This window comes from Acipenser ruthenus, chromosome 7, assembly GCF_902713425.1.
Source record: "Acipenser ruthenus chromosome 7, fAciRut3.2 maternal haplotype, whole genome shotgun sequence".
Taxonomy (NCBI): Eukaryota; Metazoa; Chordata; class Actinopteri; order Acipenseriformes; family Acipenseridae; genus Acipenser; species Acipenser ruthenus.
The window spans coordinates 52,798,802-52,818,516 of NC_081195.1; the positions used below are offsets into that span (position 1 = coordinate 52,798,802).

Genomic DNA, 19,715 nt, shown 5'->3' on the forward strand with positions numbered 1-19,715 from the left:
TAACAAGGCACCATGTCATTATATTTTGCCTACTTGTTTAAAATGTCAAGTTTTATTCTTTTTTTTTTTTTTTACCAAGTTTTGTACTGAGTTGTTTTAGGCGAGGTATTACAGATAAAGTCAAGTTTGTGTTACGATATGGTGCCACATGTCAGGAAGAGATTCCAAACCAAAAAGCCATTGACAGTTCATTGTCACCAGAGGCATTTGTATAAAAAGAAACAACCACCTTTTGAACATGCACGTTTGGCTAGCTGTTCCGTTGAATCCCTCCCAGAACTGTGGAAACCAACAGTAATGCTACCTGTCATTTTCACTGTCACCAGTCACAGAGAATTATACCACAGTATGCACAGTACTTTTAATAAAACTAGATAAAAGAAAACAAAAACAGCATCAGATCACTAAAGTATTTTCCTTCAGTTCGGTAGTAATAATCGCTCAATAGCAATCTGAAAGTGTTCCCAGTTCTTCCAGAAAACGGCAAGGAGGGCGACAGCAAAGAAAGTGCAGATGACGTGCAGTCGGCTCTTCATGAGGGGGGCAGTGAACTTGGCGATGGTGGAGACGCAGACCAGAATCACTGTGACAATGGCCAGCATGATGTTGATGGACTTCCCCAGCAGCACCTTGGCGTTGGTGTTTTCAAACTGCACCACTTGCTGCTGTTGTTGCTGGAGCTCCAGCTTAGAGATCTTGGTCTGGCATGACTCCAGCACTTCCTGATGAGATAAATAAAAAAAAGGAGATAAATGACACTCAGTTCCATCACTGGTTTGTAAACCTTGGCTTGGGCTTTGTTTCTGATTGCATAACACAGTATAAAGCAATACAAAATCACCTACAGTATATTGCACTTTACAAGATTACCACTGGCTGTTCAGAATGACTTTTGGCACTCAGAAAGCAATATTCTTTTTTTTGAAGAATCATCACCTTTACTGAGGCAGAAATACACTTCCTTATCTCCTGTAACCCCGTCGCCAATCTTGTGTTAAGAAATGCTTAATGCACAACTTTAGAACAAACTATGCAAGCGCCAATGAAACTCAGTATGAAAAACAAAAGCCAACTAGGGAAAGGGCAAAGAGCTACATCAGTGCTTCCCCATGACTGTCAGCCAGCTGTATATTCTTAGGAGTTTTGTAACCAATTGTACACACACTGTACAGTATATGAAAACCACTGAAATCTTAGCAGCAAGACAAACTCTCTGTGTCATAAGCCTTAGTTTACAGTCCTTAAGAGCACAGCATTGAATCCCACAGCTGAAGTATTTTAATACAAAAGTTACTCCTCGTATTATAATTATAACCTCTCTTTGAAAATGAAATTGATTTGGAGTTAAGAATCATCTATCTTTTACCAGACATAATTAGTTATAATTCATAGAACAGTGAGCCTATTGATGTTGATGATCACATTGTTGAGTGAGAAAAGGAAACCGTACAAACACATATTAATAGAACGCAGTTCAATAATTAAACTTAAATGGAATTATTAATGATAGCCTATTGGCACTACTTTAAAAAATACATTATTCTGTGCTATGAGATAATCTTAAATGAAAACATTTAACAATAACTACATTTAAACTAATTTCTTTGGAGATACAATTTTTTCACACACGTTAATCGCACTCCCCTGCCTTGACCCTCTTAGCATACCCTAAATAATTTCCTGCGGCACCATTTTAATACACTCAAGTGCATGCCAGGATTGAATGAGTGTAGTCATTTTTGAATATAAAATTAGTCACGGAATCGCATTACGCAGCAAAGCACTCAAACTGAAGGACTTGTGAATGGAAAGCTTATTTAAAAAAAAAAAAAAAAAAAAAAACCTTTCTGACAGTGCATTGGATAGAAATAGGGTTACTTGTGAAAGTGAGTTCTAGTATCACAGATGTGCATCTAGTCAGCTGTACCACCTGTGTGCCAAACATGCTTTCACTTCTCAAAATACACTTTCTAGTAGTTCTTCTGCTACAGACAACAACAACCCATGAATCAAGCTAATTACGATACTATAACCAGGGCTGTTGCAAACTGGATAGCTACCGACTGCAGACCTGTTAACAAAATTATAGCTTTGTTTTATTTCAATAACCAAATTTAATTTAAATGATATGATTTACAATTATGGCACATATAATCGTTACTCAGTAATGTTTTGTCTTATTCAGGCAATTTCATTACTAATAAAAATAATTTAAAATTATTATTATTATTATTATTATTATTATTATTATTATTATTATTATTATTATTATTATTATTATTATTATTATAATTAATAATAATAATAATAATAATAATAATAATAATAATAATAATAGCATCAATAATAAAACAAATGTAAATGAGATGGATGCAGTAATTGTATCAAATATGTGATTGAAACCAAAATTGACTGAGATTAAAATTTTTAATCTCAAAATTAAATTGTGATTAATGTTTTGAATCACTTGACAGCCCTAATTTAAACATCCTCAGAAACAAAAAAAGCAGAGATGACAAGTAGAACGCTCCAGTTACATCTGCTGTAAACCTGGATGATTAGGTAATAACCTGTGATTAGGTAAGTAAAACTGAAACATTTCTGTAACATCATTCTATAATCGTACAGTCATTATAAACACCCATCTAATGCAATTAGCATTTAATTGGCATGTTTGTAATGATGAGCGGCATAGCACAATATTAACATCGACCCTCCTTAATTACCATAAAATGACACCCACAGCACATAGAGGTTTGTTGTAAACCTGTATCAAAAATAATAACACTACTGTTCTAGCATGCTACCTCCCTTTTTGTTGTAAACATTGTGATTTATAATATAATGTAAAGTATCTTGGAGAGTTCTTCATGTTCACTCGGAGATTGATGCAGCTGACATACTTTATGTTATTCACTTCTCTTTACATGTACATTCTTTAGTGTAATTCTTTGCAAAAAACAGAATCTTGTATTTAAATACCAAACTTCAACAAATTTGTTACATATTAATCAATTCAGATACATCTTGAATTTGAGGCACCAAAATGAACTAATCCACTTAAGCAACTAACCTATTGTGGACAACAATAAACAATTAGTGGTGTTAGTAAAATACAATTTTTATGTAAGAAGTATTGCAACGTTACTAAAGCATCGTTCCAATACATTTTTCATGTTTCCAAGTGACACCATCTGTGTCTTCAATTGACAAAAAAAACAGTGCTCGTCTCTGTGTTCCTACTCTGTCTGATAGATTACAAAATATTTCACATTTCATTTCCTATTTTGAAGTACCTTAATGTCTCTGGACCGTTCATAGGCCTGGTAAGCCACTTTTTCTTCAATACTGGACAATTCTTGTTTGAGGTTTGTGGTCTCGTGTTGATGCAGTTCTGTCAGGTCATTTAACTGATCTTCCAAACGCTCATACCTGTGGAAAGATAATGAAATGCTCACCATGCCTGGAACACAGTATGCTGTGCTTTTCAAAACAGTTGAATTTCTAACCTGTTTTTACCCCTAATGGCATTCTGTTTTATTACATCGCCATGTATACCATGGAGGGGTTTGACAAAAAAAAAATAATAATAATAAAAAAAAAGAAAATAGAAAGAACTTTCCATTACACTATCAATAGGGCTTGGCTGCCAGGGTGGCACTGGTCAATTGTGAACAGTCTGCAAGGTGTCTGAATGCTCCAGAGGAATGCGTGACCATTCCTCAATGATCCTTCAGAGAAGTTTGAGGGAGAAGGAAAGCCTTTTCTTCAGAACAGCCCATACAGTTATCATTTTTACATATAATAGCACTTGCAACTATCAGCCCCATATCTGACAGATTGTCTGTCAGATCTGCTGTATTGCCCATCAAGACCGAAACTGACTAGCAATAAGCATACGCAGCTCCTATATATTATTAGAATAAGTGTTAGGCTAACATCTGTATAACAAATATTTCATTCATGAGAGGGCTTCCTTACACAAAAGGTTTTACCAATTGCTGTTCAATACATTGTCTATATCAAAGCTGGCTGACTGACATACTAGCTCAGGTATAATGAGTTTAAGAAAGAGAAAACCTATAGGGGGCTCCCGAGTGGCGCATCCAGTAAAGGCGCTCCTCGCAGGATGTGCCCTATAGCCTGGAGATCGCTGGTTCGAATCCAGGCTATGTCACAGCTGACCGTGACCGAGAGTTCCTAGGGGGCGGCGCACAATTGGCTGAGCGCTGCCCGGGTAGGGAGGGCTTAGGTCGGCAGGGGAATCCACGGCTCACCGCGCATCAGCGACCCCTGTGGCCGATAGGGCGCCTGTGGCTCTGCAGCGGAGCCGCCAGATCTGTGTTGTCCTCCGGCACTATAGGTCTGGTAGCATTGCTGTGGATCTGCAGTGCGAAAAATGACGGCTTGGAAGGAGCACGTTTCGGAGGACGCGTGTTTCAGCCTCCGTTTCCTGAGTCGGCGGGGGGGTTGCGAGCGGTGAGCCGGGGATACAGATAATAATTGGGCATGCTAAATTGGGGTGAAAACCGGGGTAAAAATAATTGGCGACGACTAAATTTATAAAAGAAAAAAATATATATATATATATATATAAAAAAAAATTAAAAAAAAGAAAGAGAAAACCTGTTTCCAACCATTTTGCACAACTGTTTACCTTCCAGCAACTCTCAGTCTCACTCCTTTAATTAGCACGCAAATGCAAACACACAGGTTCACGTGCTACTAATCTTATTTTTGTCAGCTGCAGGATTAATTTAAATTGTTTTCTGGCATGTGATAATCTAAAGTACAATAAATTAAAATAATTATTACTGTTCATTTACAAATGCCCTATACTGCCTATAATAATAATAATAATAATTAAAAAAAAAAACATTTGCTATACATAGGTTTACAAACTACTTTAATAATTTTAACTGTGGTCATTATTTATATGTGCTGTGGTTTGGATATTTATTTATTTATTTTTACATATTATGTAGCTTGAAAAAACAATAGTAGAAATGGTTTACATACATTTTTATTTATGAAAAACTAAAATCACATTTGAAGATAAGTAATGATATGTACGCAATTAAAAAGGAAAATGCCATTGCCATCATCTACTATCTGAGTTTGCAGCACTAGACAAATGATGGCTGTGCGCCTCGGATTGTATATCTTCGAAAGTCAGAATGGCAGCGCAGCAGTAATAAAATAACAATGCCTCCATACGATAAATATCCTGCCTTTTTAAAGGTTAATGTGTGCTTACATTTAAAGGGCAATTTATTAAAATGTATTCCAAAATAATTTGCTGTGACAAGGCCAAGAGAACAATACATTGACAAAAACAATATGTTTAATAATATATTATAGAAATTTAACTGCTAAAATAAACATGTTGTTTAAAAAAAAAATCACCTGTATCTTTCCTCCTGCAGGGTTTGTGTAATGAATCCATATTCCCTCTTAAATTGAATTTTAAAATTTTCAATTTCTTCTGCTAACTGCGTTTGCATCTCCTGCATCTCCTGCAAGTCTTCAAAGATCTTGGTAAACTTGGTCTGGCTCTCCAGCGTGTTGGAGCCTCCAGGGCCAAAGGAGTGGTTGCCGTTGCTGTCTGCAGAGGCAGAGGTCCCACTGGAGCACTCATCGTCGCTGGGATACTTGGGCTTGGCAACAATAGTGGCACTGCCACTTAGGGTCCTATTCCCTCCTTCAGGGTGGAATGTATCTAGTGAGTTTTTAAGTTGTGCTATGTTGTCTGCACTGCCAAACCTATTACGGATCAGGTTGGCAAATTCCCTAGGTTTGTTGAAAAAAAAGGGAGGTGTCAAGGACACACCTGGTCCTATTGTTTTGCTCTTCTCTGTGCTGGCCTGCCCAGAGTTGCCAGTTCGTTGGGTGCTACCTGTATCCTTTGGGGTATGCTGTATGTCCTTCAGGTTGTCTTTGGAGGCATCCTTAGAGTTCTTGGATGGCACATTTTGCTCAATTTCCTTCAATTTCTTGTGGTACTGCTCTAGCTTCTTCTGCAGCTGAGAGATGGCATGGGCAGACTTTTGGTTCTTCTTCTCAAACACCTGCTTGATACGGGCCACCTGCTGCTTGTCTGCACTGTCGACCAGTTTCAGGTACTCAGCTACATTTTCATCACGAGCAGTCTGCTCGATCTTCATCGACTCTGTGATCTTCAGGATCTTTTGCTGGAGGTTGTCGTTGGTGATTTTACTCTTGTGGAAATCCAGGATGCCGTCGGTCACGTCCACGTTGAGGTTGGTGTCCGAGCCTCCACGTCGGATGGTTGCAGGTACAGTGAGGGCGGTGACATCATTCCGATCCGCCTGGATAACAAGAAAAGGAACAGAAATGAGTAAATAATCAGTTCAGTTATTTACAGCATATTACAAAAACCTGGCTAATCAAATAACAGCCCGCACTTTGCCTTTCGTAACACCAGGGCACAAATATTTCAAGTGTTGTGCTACCAATTCAAAGCAAAACTATAGCATTTTTTACTGTTGTAGACTTTTTTTGTCCATATTGGGGAATACCCAACCGTTCATAATGAGATTTTATACTGATGTTTACTGCAAGTAAGTTAATAAAACAAGAATATTGATCCTCATTATAGATTTAACCTTTGAAGATCTTGATAAGGTAACATTGTGACCCTTCTTGCAGTCAGAGCATTTTATTGTACAGTTATTTGTATTGTAAAGGTAGGAGATTTCCAGCAACTGGAAGCACAAACACAATATTCCAGTCTGGTACAGGGGTGTGCAATTCATATCGCCCGACACCTGGGGCAACAATACTTGTGTGAGGGACAAGTTTTGCCGCTATACTTTGCCTGTTGGACAAATAGTTTTTATTTATTTATTTTTCCTATATTCATTCTGTTGCTAGAAAAACACTCCTGGTATATTTTAGAGAGCCACGCAAGTTTCTGAAAACTAAATTGCGGAAGTCTAGCACCTACACACAAACATTTTAAAAAGTGTTTACATCCCACCGCTAATCACTGATTGGCTAGCTGTGGAAAAAGCTGATCTTCTGTTGGTTACAAAGAAACCCAGAAATGGCTGCCAAGAGAGCCTCTGGCAAGGCACAGACTAATCTTATAAACTTATTTATGTTTTGTGTAAATTAACAAATAAGTGATACTGCTTTCTTAATACATGAACCTGATTTAAATGCAGCAATCAAGTAAAGTTACAAAAAACACACACACACCAGTCGCTAAGGTATTGGCAGATTATAAAAAATCATGTTGTGTAAATTATTAAAATATTTACCATATTGACATTTTTTAGATTTAAACACTATTACTAAAAAAAAATAATAATAATCGATTTGTGAAACTATTAAAACATGAAGATTGACAAATGTTTATAATGATACAAATTAAATGCTTATATATGAGAGTCTATACAATATTGTATTATTGTTTAAAATAAAATAGAGACTGTAAATCTCACGGCAATGGGTTGATGTATTAATTCATGTATGTATTTCTTTTTACGTGAGAGTAGTGCAGGGAAATAATATTGCCCTCCCAAAAAACCTGGGGTTCAGCAGTTACAAAACTGAAAGAATGTCAAGAAAAATCAGAATTCCACAAAGCAGCAGTAATACTTGGCAATGTTTTTGTATCTGTGATGCAATAAACTAAAACACATGTGCGTCAGGAGTTGAATTCAGCTTACAGAGAAAGAGTGGAAAAAAAACCAGACCGAACCATTTACGTATCTTAATGAACCTGTCAAGCTACAAGGCTAGATCCGCCCCTGTTAAATCACTAATTGATTGATTGTGTTCACTGTTAAATAAAACCAAAACCCTACAAGTTATATTTAACTTTTTTGCGTGTGCTTTGTGCAACGAGGGGGCAAGTAGATTTTTAAGGACAAGTAGATTTTTCCAGCATTTTGTCCCTTGGACAAGAAGTTTTTTTCAAAAATTGCACACTCCTGTGGTATTTCCATGAGCATTTTGACACAGAGTGTTACAAATTGTTCAAGTTGATTAGGCAGAACATTTATAGCGTGTGAGTGCAGTACTATGGGCTGTACTTGTAAAGCATTAGCACAATGGTATTTGCCTGGGGATTCAATACATTTACTGGCATGAAAACTACTTTATGATTTTTTTAATTTTGTATTATAATGTCTGTTTACTTTTAAAATCACTAGGAACTGAGGTGCATGTGTCTTTAATTGTTTTTTGTCAGATATCTGACTATATCAACAACTGTTCTGTTACTATATATATATATATATATATATATTTGCATTTGCATTTGTAGCTTTTGAACCGCATTAGAAATGTATACAGATTTAATTAATAATGGCTTTTTAGCCATGACTCAGGTCATGTCACATCTTTGACTTGAAACAAACAAAATGTTTGTTTTTTTAGGACCTGGTTTTAAATAATTACACACACACACACAAAAAAAAAAAAGATTAATAAAAATTCCATGATCAGCAACTTGTCAGCCTGGTCTATATGTGTTAGCAGTATTTACATGAAGTCTGCAGTGTACTCTAAGTAGCACCTCTCTATTGTGCTAGAACTTTGATACTGAGCAGAAAACTCTGATCCCCATTGAAAATCTTTCTAATAATCATTGAACTTTCTGGACATGTCCACGAGTGCTCATTTAAAAACCTATATACCGTAGTATGTCAGCCTGAGCTGGGAATTATCACAGTAATAATGCCAGTGGATGACCACCACGGTAGCACTCAACCCCCAAAAATATGTATTGCACACCCACTCGCCCTGAGTTTTGTCACTGTACACACTGTTTTCCCACTGAGATTCAAATTGAAATGCATGACTCACCCAAGTTTGAAAACTTGTTTTGAACAAGAAGACAGACAGAGGGCTGAAGTGACTCGAAACTAAGCAATGTTGTTCACTTGAAATATGAGATAGTTTAAAGGACACTATAAAACAAGTTCATCTGCACAGCTGTACAGTACTGCCATTGTTTAAGGGATGTGCTGCTTTTAAATGAGTGAGTTGGTATTCATTATTAGTTTTCAGCAAGAAACACGCAGACTGAAAGAGCTCAAGAAACATAAAACTAAGCAATGCTATACAGCTGAAATATCAAAAAGAGGCAAGGATAAACACCTAGTACTGCCATAAAAGATCTAACTGGTCTAGCGTCCCCAGTTTTAAACAGTTTTCTACAGATCCATCTGATTTCAAATACATTCTTGAATTATACTACGATAACCACATTGCATAAATAGCACTGAACAATGTGAAATGCTAGTTATTTAGAATCCTCACATAGTCTCGCAGTCTTTTGTTTGCTGGTTAATGATACTGTTGAATGTATTTGTATTTGCTTGCGATTGTAAGTCGCCCTGGATAAGGGCGTCTGCTAAGAAATAAATAATAATAATAATACTGTAAATAGCTGACTACAGTCATGTGTTACTGTAACAGTATGACCTCTATGCAGACTTTGAAGTGTGGAGATTTGTCAAATACAATAATATATAAAAATAAAATCTTTTGAAAACTTTTCATTAGTAATTAGTATTTTTTTACTAGGGGTACACATGAAAAATCTGTCAGTGGCAGTTAACTTTGACAGCTTACATTGACAGTGAACAAATCAAATAGCAGATACTTTATAAATGTGACCTCACTGCAACCTACCACCCACATTATCGGTACTTTCAGTGTTTTCTCACCAGTTATCCAGTACTTCCCCAACTAATATATTGGATCTCTGCTGTTTCTGCTCTGTCTTGATTTGGCAACCCTTTGTCACATACTATCCCAGGCAATGTTCCTCCACCACTGCCTTGAAGGAAATTGGTTCAAACATAATAAGAGTAGTTTTCAAAAGGACTTGCATTGATTTCACAAATACACACCTCGGTTTAAGCATACAAGGATAGTTTGCAACGTAGCTTCTTTGTTTGTTGTTCCACCTCCATTCCCCTATCCCACTGCTGCAGGAAAAAACAGGTTTCCCTCGCAAATAACTGACACTTAACAGAAAAAACTAAAGCAGCCTTGGAAGATGTCTTTGCAAAAGTCATAACTAGGGATTTACCTTGCATGGGCACTTTATTTTATGATGAAGAAATCTCAAAAATACAAATAGGCCATGTCCATTAAAAGTTTGTTCCCTACCCCGTTTCATTTTACTAAATACAGTTGCTCCTAAACTCAAAGCTCTTAGTTTTAGAATTTCAATAAAAGGGTACAGCAGCAGAGAATCTAGAAAAATTGACTAAATCCACATTTAATATGCATTACTAGGATCTAAACATTATTAAGACAAACATAGGCACAACCGGCAGCACCAGATGTTGCTCTCTAAATGTATGATAAAATGCTAGATAACAGATATTTGAAATAAAGTCTACTTCCTTGGATTACAAATAGACCACCATGAGCTACAGTAGATATAAATAAATAGAGAGGAGAACATTTTGTTTTCAGAGGGAAAACAAAAACCTAGACACCTTAAATGTTCAAATTGAAAACAATGTTTTTATTTATTACTCGAAACAGTGCTGCTTGTGTTGTTGTCTTGCATGTTGCTGCTCATCAGAATGTGCATCTCACTGTGAAAACACATCAATAATTTCTTCTTAAACTGAAGTTTTTAGTATCAGAGAGAGACAAGTTTGTAATTGCTACAAATCTCCTGGGGATCCACAATGAATTAAGTTGTATCACAGAAGAATGAAATATAAAAATACTTGAACTGATAAAACATATGTTAGCATTTTAAACATCCTGACTGACTTAATCCAAGAAATCCAAACCTTTCCTCTGCAAAGTGAAACAAGTTGTACTTCCTAAACTGTTCTACTGATTCAGACATGCACCTCTCATTATCTTTTATCGGAAATCATTTTTTTTCTAATAATTGAGCTTTACCTTTTTTCTGCTCCAGGTTTCAAGAAAGAGCTTTTCTTTCCCCATGCTCTGAAAACAGAGGATTACACATAACAGGGCTGTCTTTCACAGTCTCCAATGAAACAGAGCCCTCCAGTCTTTAAAAGATAAGGTCCTTCAGCTGACTGCAGAGGCTCAGCTGCTTCGTTCCCCTTCAGCTCCGGCAAGTTTATGCCAAGTTTCTGATGAAACCAAGAATGATGTCACCAAAACTAAAGGTACTGCAGGCCCTTTTCATCACTGTCATAATGAGAAATAAGGGAGTGGCAAACCACACCACCTGGCCTGATGACTTCTTATCTAGGCTCGTTAATTATAGCCTTTTATATAAGTGTCAAAATCAAATTTTCAAAGCACACAGGAGTTATATTGTTACCATAGTGTACAATGCCAAATGCTAATACAAATAACATTTTGAAAACTTTACTTACTAATAGTTGTGAAGCGGAAAAGAGTAATGCAGGCTACAGTGATCAGAGCTTATGAAGTACATTTTGCTAAGGTACAAATTTAGGTCAAAATGTAGGACTTGAAACGATGCATAAACAACTAACTACTGCTGTGAAAATTAAGACATTAGTGAGACTTGCCACTAAATTGCAGTTTTTTGAGTTGCTTGAGGGGGGGACCAATAAACAGCAGATATTGTTTGTAGTTTGTGGAAAATATGAATCGTACCATTGTACCCCATTTAATTAACACTAAATGAGTACTATCCAGTTTACAATTATGTTCAAATGACCAGACGCCATAAAAATTTGTGTCAATGGAATCAATGTTGACTGATGGGACAGCAGCATGGCAATGCAGGAAATGATAGATTTGTATATGTTAATCCATGTTCTGATTAACACAATAAGTTATGTTGTGTCTTGTCCAGCTTGCAATTATTATTATTATTTATTTTTGAACAGTCATACATGTAACTACAGTAATGCTGTCTGATGGCATCCTGTAACTCAAGTTGTTTAGGCTTATACTGCAGCTATTAAAACTGGCTGTGTGCAAAGGAAATCCCCTAATCACACGTTTTTCACTGGAGATTATTCTTTCATTCTTTTACAGGGAAGGTAAAAAAAAAAAATCACCCAGAGTGAGAACAAATACAGAATTGAAAATCTGAAAGCAATTCAAACTGTGCAAACTTATACAGTGTATGTTTACCCCAAATCTAGTTATCTTTGATAGGATTTCCAATCTTCTCACTCCAGGGAAATTCTCACTCCAGGACGCACATATTATTTGTGTGCTTGTGTGTGTGTGTATGCGTGTGCGTGTGCATGCCATTATATAAGCTACACTCTGATACAAGCCACAGACAGGAGTAAAATTTCACATCAATATTCAATTTACATTTATTACTCAGGGTTTACAGCACTGCACTTCAAGTTTATTAGTCAGATTATATTTAGATCTGCCAAAGCCCATGGGTACATAAATGACACATGAACTGCAGCCTTCATCTGGTTCAGCAATGTGGTATAAACAGTGTAGGATACCTGTAACTCAGGGTCCACTATTCCCCTCATGGTTGGACAGTTACAACCAAGTATTGTACAAAATAAGGTCTTTTGCTTTCTGTGTTTATTTTTTAAGAGGGCAAATAATACAGTAACATGCAGAGGCATCCAGAACAGTTAATAGGTTTTAATTATGTTTTATTGAATCCTGAAAAATAAATATGATAAGCATTTTAGTGTTAATAGTACAAAAAAATTAGGTAAAAAACAGAGCCCCCCCTCTCTCCCAACAGAAAATAGACATTTGTAGTTTGTGGGTGAAACTTGTAGTCTTTTAATCCAACGTGTAGCCTACTGTAACATCTGGTATTTTTGACCATTTTAGTATTTGTAATGTACTTTTAATAATCATTTAATTGAACTATTTCTTACTGATAACTGAATTAGTTCAATACATGTAATGGTTGCTAGGAATGGGCGAAAGTGCTATGCAATAGGAGTCTTATTTCCATGCTTGTGTGCGTCTCTGTCTCTCTCTCTCAGTCTCTCTCTGGGGGAGGAGACATATGTTCTTTGTTAAGCGAGGAGTTGCTGATAAGGAGGGGCTGCTTGTCAAGGAATGTGTGGGCTGTGGGTGAAGGGTAGAGACTTTATGTATTGTTACAATGCTACAGTCAGCATAGTTGGAAAAACAGTAGAGAGGCTGACATGCCTCAACTGTCCACAGCTAATTTTATCTTTATCTGTATCAGGGCTAATTCATAAACTCCAGAAGTAGTGAATTTCTCTGTATAATTTTACCTGTACGTTGATAATAAAACTGGATCACTGCGATTTGAAATTGTTAGTTGTATCTGGTTATGTTTACTCTCATGTTTCAATAGATATCGAAAATATTAGGCCTTGCTTTCTTACACTACCACCAGAAATGCATTTGGTTTCAACGTAACACAAAACAGAAATACAATCCAAAGAGGATTTCATTAGGATTACTAGAAGAAAACTATGTGTGCGCCTCCCTTTATTTGATTTATTTCTTTTATAAATCAGATCATCAGAAAGGCATCTATTGAGGTCATTCAGATTTTCAGGGTATTAGTATACAGATGGTCAGACACAGGCGTTTTTATTATATATTCTCTGTAAACCACTTTCTCAATCAAATAACACTGCAATGCTTGGATTAAATATGAGCCACCATGCATGATCATTTTTTTTCCCCCCAAATGACAGAATTATCTTATCTTGAGGAACAGTGTCCTTAAAGGCCCCTATACGTTAACAATAAACGATATGTTTGATGGTGCCCGGCATGCACTGTGTGCAAGGCTTCTTAAAATGTCAGGTTCCACTGTTAATAATGAATCAGATTCACAGTTAAGTAGCAAACAAGAATTACTGGTCTGAAATCAGCTACTGTATGTCACCCTGGTTTATCACATGGCAACGCAATTCAACAGCAGACTTTGTTTGTTTTATTTCTGACTATGTACAGTAGCAAATACTGTACAGAATTCACTGCTGAATTCTTAAGATGCTAAGAATGTGTACGTTTACCTAAATAATCTCTGGAGCCGTGTCATTTAACATTTTGACCAAGCAGTAGTTAACTCCTTAATGACATCAAATTGGAAATATTCTATATCACCCTTGACTGCTCTTCCATGGAGTCTAGTGTTTTATGTGCTCTGACTACAGGAACTATGCTGCTATCTTTAGTCTCCACATTTAGTTATTTAAAGTGTTGGTTTATTCTTACCAGGAAACACAATGATAATAAAACATCTTTTTTAGAAGAATGCCCTGCAGGAAATTGTCAACAACATACCATACACTGAGTTGTCAAAAAGCAATCCTACTGTATTAGAGTAGCAGAAACCATACATTCCTAAAAGTCCAAACTTGAAACCCTCTTTAGATATTTAACATGAATACTGAGCAGCAAAAGCAAAAGCTGAAAGACTTACCACTTAATATTCACTGGTAAAAACAAATGGCAGCAACCACACAGATATTTGTTATCACAATACATTGCCATTCAAAAGGGAAATTGTTTGCACAATTAAATGTCCAATTTAAATACCAGCAACAGCTGGGTGATTGGAACAGACTGTCCAATCAAAGTTTGGGGAACCACCGTTCTATTCACTACAGCATGCAAACGTTAAAAGTTTGAAACCGATTGCTACTGTACCAAAATGGTTTTGAAAATGGTAAGAAATTGGCCTATTTAAAATCAAGCCTGAGAATTTGAAAATAATAAGAACATAAGAAAGTTTACAAATGAGAGGAGGTCATTCAGCCCATCTTGCTTGTTTGGTTGTTAGTAGCTTATTGATCCCAGAATCTCATCAAGCAGCTTCTTGAAGGATCCCAGGGTGTCAGCTTCTGCTAATCTACTCAAGTAGTATAAAAGAAAGGGGTTGATAAAGATAAAACTAAAGCGATGTCAAAATCTGTATTCCCAAGGAGACAGATCAAGATCCAGTAAGGATTTACAGAAGGCAATGGTCAAAATGGGTTTTCTACCACCTTGTTCTAGAGTCTAAACGGTTGAATAGTGCTGCTGACAATATAGTACAGTAACAACAGAAAACTATGAATTTCTTGAGAACAACGAACACAGTGACACTCACTTAGATTTTTAACAACAGACAGGGCATTTGTATGACAAACAAGGCACCACAGTCTCAGGGATGTTACTGTGGAGTGGTTGATCAGTGAAGAGGCTGCGACTCTCACAATGGACTGAGTAATTAGGCAATGACAGCTATCCAGACAGACCAAAGATTGATCCCTTTTAAATGTGTAAAGTTCTGCTGGAGTTCACCAGGGTGTATACAACAGTTTATATGGTAAAACACTGCTTAGAGTCAGAACACTATTTAGTTAAACATAGGATTAATATGATTTAATGTAACAGATTAAATTAAAGCTTCACTATAAACCAAGTCCTCAACTTTCCTGATTAAGTAGAATGTCATATTCATTTCTGTGAGCAATGGAGAGATGACATTTAGCTGTGAATGCAGCAAATCCCTGTGCACAGATAAGCTGAATCCCACAGAGGCATTATACTGTAAAGAAGTTACAGGATGTTGTGTGTGTGATAGACAGTGCCAACGGTATCTGCAAAAATGCTATGACATTAATAGTACAGTAGTAATTTTTTGACAGATTACCCAGTCTAGTCTGAAACTTTTTGCCATATGGTTTTAGTTTGGAAGTTAACAAAAAATAAGTCCCTGGATTCCACAGCTTTTAATGGCGTGCCTAAGGAGGATGGGGAGGCGGGGTATATATGAGGGTTACATACAGTAGCTAGTCAAGAAAGTTGTAACAATTTCGATTATTGTAGCTCTATAGTAAGTAATGTCAACCTTTAGGCAATGGGATGGATCCAATAGTAATTAGTGTCATTATACAGTAAATTCATTAAGGAAGCTGTCCTGAATGGAAAGAAAACATTTTTTTTCTGTAAAAATGACATGCCTAATATTTGTTCAGGACTGTATATTACTCAAAACAACATTCCTTCATACATTACCGCAATAAATGGCATCTCCACAACACTTTTCATAACAAATAGATTATAATTACTCCTACTTTTACATTTTTCAACATGTCTTTGTAGTTGAACAAGAGTGCTCTGTTACGGTATTAATATTATGATCAATGAACAAGGTATGAACAAGCATCTCCAGGCACTGTACAATACTAATCCCAAGACAAAAAATTGAAATACACTTGATAAGAGTATTTCTCTTGCTCACAGCTCGATATCTATTACGGTAAATGAAGGAATGCCATTTGATGTGACAGCTTCCTGGAGAAGTGTATTTATTTTCTGTTTACTTATGTGTAAATCGCTTTCATCAGTTACTCAGCAGCCTTTATGAGAAAAAAAATCTATATGACTGGTTACCTTTATTTTAGGAAATCACATAAACGGAATGCTCAAAAAAATATTGAGGTAGACTTCTTTGTGTGGAGGGGCTTTCTATAGATTTTTGTTGTGTTTTTCTTCCGGAATACATCTAACAAACCAGCAAAACCGGTTCAGAGATCACCTCTCGCGTCGAGGCATGTCATCAGTATACAACGTTGAGAATTACTATTGCAGTTCCATTATCAAGTGCAATAAGCTGTTAGTGGTCTCCTCAGTGCTGTACTGTAGCAGTACCTGAATGCCAGGAAAAGAAAAACAATCTTGACTGGTTCTGATGTCGCTTATTAACATGAAAACCGCCACGAAGCATGATTTGGTAAATTAAATATCCTACATGTCATTATAAAGACAGAAACAAAACTACAGGGAGCAGACAGTGGGGTCTACTTTAATGATGTAAACACTGGCAGATCTTAATACAGCTGCACTAACATTTTTATTGCAATAAGTGAGTCTATAAATCCTGACCGAAATCCCCACTTGCATTAATATAGACTTAAACTGCAGTAGTGTTTAGATCTACTAATGTTTAGATCCTTAAAATAGACCACAGTATGCCTTCAGGAAAGAGCTCACATTAGAGGTAAATGCTGCAGTTTATGCTCCAAACACTGTTAATATTATATAAAAGCAATCAAATGCCAGTACTAAGTGCAGTGCCAATGTCACAGCTTTCCTTATACTAAAGAATGAATCAGGATTTCAAGGGATAATTCCAAGGCAACAACATTCTTTAGAATCTGAATTACATAACTTTTAAACCTTATCAAGGTTACAAAAAAAATAAAGAAAGAATAATAATTACCTGTCATCTATAAAACAGCTATGGAAAGCACAATACAGTAATTCGCGATGTCTAAAATGACACATAATAAATCTATTGTGAGACTTTATAATTGGACTAAGTGATGATGAAAAGAAAATTTTGATACAAAGGGAAAATGAAGGAACATGTAGGGTGACATCTACCCAAAGCCTGATTAAATCATTTCTTAGTCCACCTACCCATATGATTTTGTTAACCAGTATATTGCCTTACAGCTGAGACACTCCATAAAGTAGTGGTTTATATCCTCTTCTGACTCCATGTCCTTGTGATTTTTTTTTTGTAGTCAGTAAGAGGGGGTCACATGAGAATATAAAATTCAGGTTTGTCTTGTAGTTCCTGAACATGTGCTTTGTGTGTATGTGCTGTAACACCTCCAGAACAATAAATTACTATAATCCTCATATAAACACTACTCCTATAAAATCACTTATCTTAAAGGATTGATGGATTACAAATGGATCGCAATGTAACAGAATGTTTCACACAAGAGCCAAGGAAAATACTAAAACCAATGGTGGATGTGATCTGGAGTTGCTGATATACAAACACCCAAGGTATAACAGAGCCTACATTGTGCAGAAGAACGAGTGCACAGTTCTTGTCCTGACCTGTCAGCAACACTACTGGGCAACATGCTTTCAAAACACGGATATATACATACTTTCGAGATTACATTATCAAGCAAGGACTTAATAACCTCCTTGAACAATAAAATTGTTGGATTATTGATGTACAGTACTTGCTAGTACGGAGCGAGTCACAAATACTTTGATAATGATCCTCTTGGTCATCTGAAAGGTTGTAAGTTCAACCCAGGTCACTGGGCACAATCTTCGAATGCATTTTACAGCGCCTTGAAAAGTTCACTGTGGATTGATTGTTAGACCAATAATGAATTTCAGGTTGCTATATGAAAGGCATAAGGGAAGCAATGTGGAGTAGTGGTTAGGGCTCTGGACTCTTGACCGGAGGGTTGTGGGTTCAATCCCAGGTGGGGGACACTGCTGCTGTACCCTTGAGCAAGGTACTTTACTTAGATTGCTCCAGTAAAAACCCAGGCAATATTTATTCATTTTTCTTAATCCTTTATTTAACAGACGTGAACCAGTCGTGAGAGACCATCTGGATAGAGAAATGTTGGCTTAAAAAGCACATCAGATTTTCACTGCACGGTGCACAAGTCATTCTACTTGACAGGGTCAGGACCCTCAGATCTGACTGTCCTTCTAACACCTAGGACTCTGCTCAAACCTTCTCTACTCCTCTACATGCAATGCACAGCACACCGGCTTCAACATTAGGACACTCAAGTCTGGGAATTATATTTATTCTAAAAACAAATATTTCATTGTTTCCTTCAATAATACCCTCCAGTTAACCATAACTTATTATTATCAATGCATGTGTTTTTTTTATTATTATTTTTTAATATGAACAGAAAGGATTGTTCATGCAAGTACTTTTTCTCTGAAGGACCGTGTATTAAAAGGACTGGCTCCTAAACTCCTTTTCTTTTTTATTCAGACTAATGAGAACTTGAAGCAAGCAGATTATAAGAGATGATTACATCAAACTGCATTAAAGCAGCACCATAATCTGACATCTCATTCACAATCTAATGACACAGATCAGCCTGTTCAACAATCCACTGGAGTCACGTTTTACACTGTACGTCCATCACAGTCATAACAGATCTATATGAATTACTGTGTATTTATTATTATTTGTTTATTTAGCAGACACCTTTATCCAAGGCGACTTACAGAGACTAGGGTGTGTGAACTATGCATCAGCTGCAGAGTCACTTACAATTACGTCTGACCCGAAAGACGGAGCACAAGGAGGTTAAGTGACTTGCTCAGGGTCACACAATGAGTCAGTGGCTGAGGTGGGATTTCAACCAGGGATCTCCTGGTAACAAGCCCTTTTCTTTAACCACTGGACCACAGCCTCCTTTATCTGGGTTTTTAATTTGGTACCATATCTGCAGTGGGTTACATTGCTCTGCGAGAAGTAACATACAGTATCTGTCCTACATGCTACTGTGCAGTGCAAATAGTAAATCGAAACCAAGGTGAAGAAAGCACAGGGGCACAGTGAGCTCATATATTGACATCTATTGACAACGTCTGTATAAAATGGAGTTGGTTGTGGTGCTGGGGGGTCCGGGGGTCTTCATCTATTCACTATTATAAGTCATCACAAAACCACCCTCACATTTGGCACGTCATGCAGTAAGCTTTCAATATATTGCTGATGCTGCAAATCGTGTGCTCTCAAAGGACACGAGAGCCATTCGCTTTAGTATTAATGACTTGCTCTCCAGTACTGGTTTAAAGTTGTTTATTTAAAATGTCACTACATTATATAAAAATCACCTCACCTGACGTGAGCGAGAGCTCAGAATCATCAACATTTACCGTGTTACAGAAAATGTAACATTTCCTAAAACATTTCCATTTATACATTCCGCCCAACAATGGAAAGGAGAAGAAAAAAACACTCTTCTCATACAAATGCATAATTCTGGTTCGTAATTGGTAGCCAGTCACAT

At 36.7% G+C, this 19,715-nt stretch overlaps 1 protein-coding gene across 4 annotated transcripts in view; it reads right to left on the bottom strand.

Annotated features, from left to right (window-relative positions):
* LOC117415096 (transmembrane and coiled-coil domain protein 3-like) overlaps window positions 1–19,715 on the bottom strand; it is a 48,824-nt gene continuing 29,109 nt past the window's right edge. For 3 of the 4 annotated variants that reach the window (XM_034025059.3, XM_034025058.3, XM_059027270.1), the window contains exons 2-4: window positions 5,407–6,329; window positions 3,297–3,432; window positions 1–722 (exon numbers count right to left, since the gene is read on the bottom strand). In XM_034025059.3, coding sequence (XP_033880950.1) covers window positions 420–722; window positions 3,297–3,432; window positions 5,407–6,329 — 1,362 coding nt within the window. In that variant the 3' untranslated portion in view covers window positions 1–419. Of the gene's footprint in view, window positions 723–3,296; window positions 3,433–5,406; window positions 6,330–10,905; window positions 11,105–19,715 lie in introns of those variants that run through there. The other variant, XM_034025060.3, reaches the window with a different exon arrangement.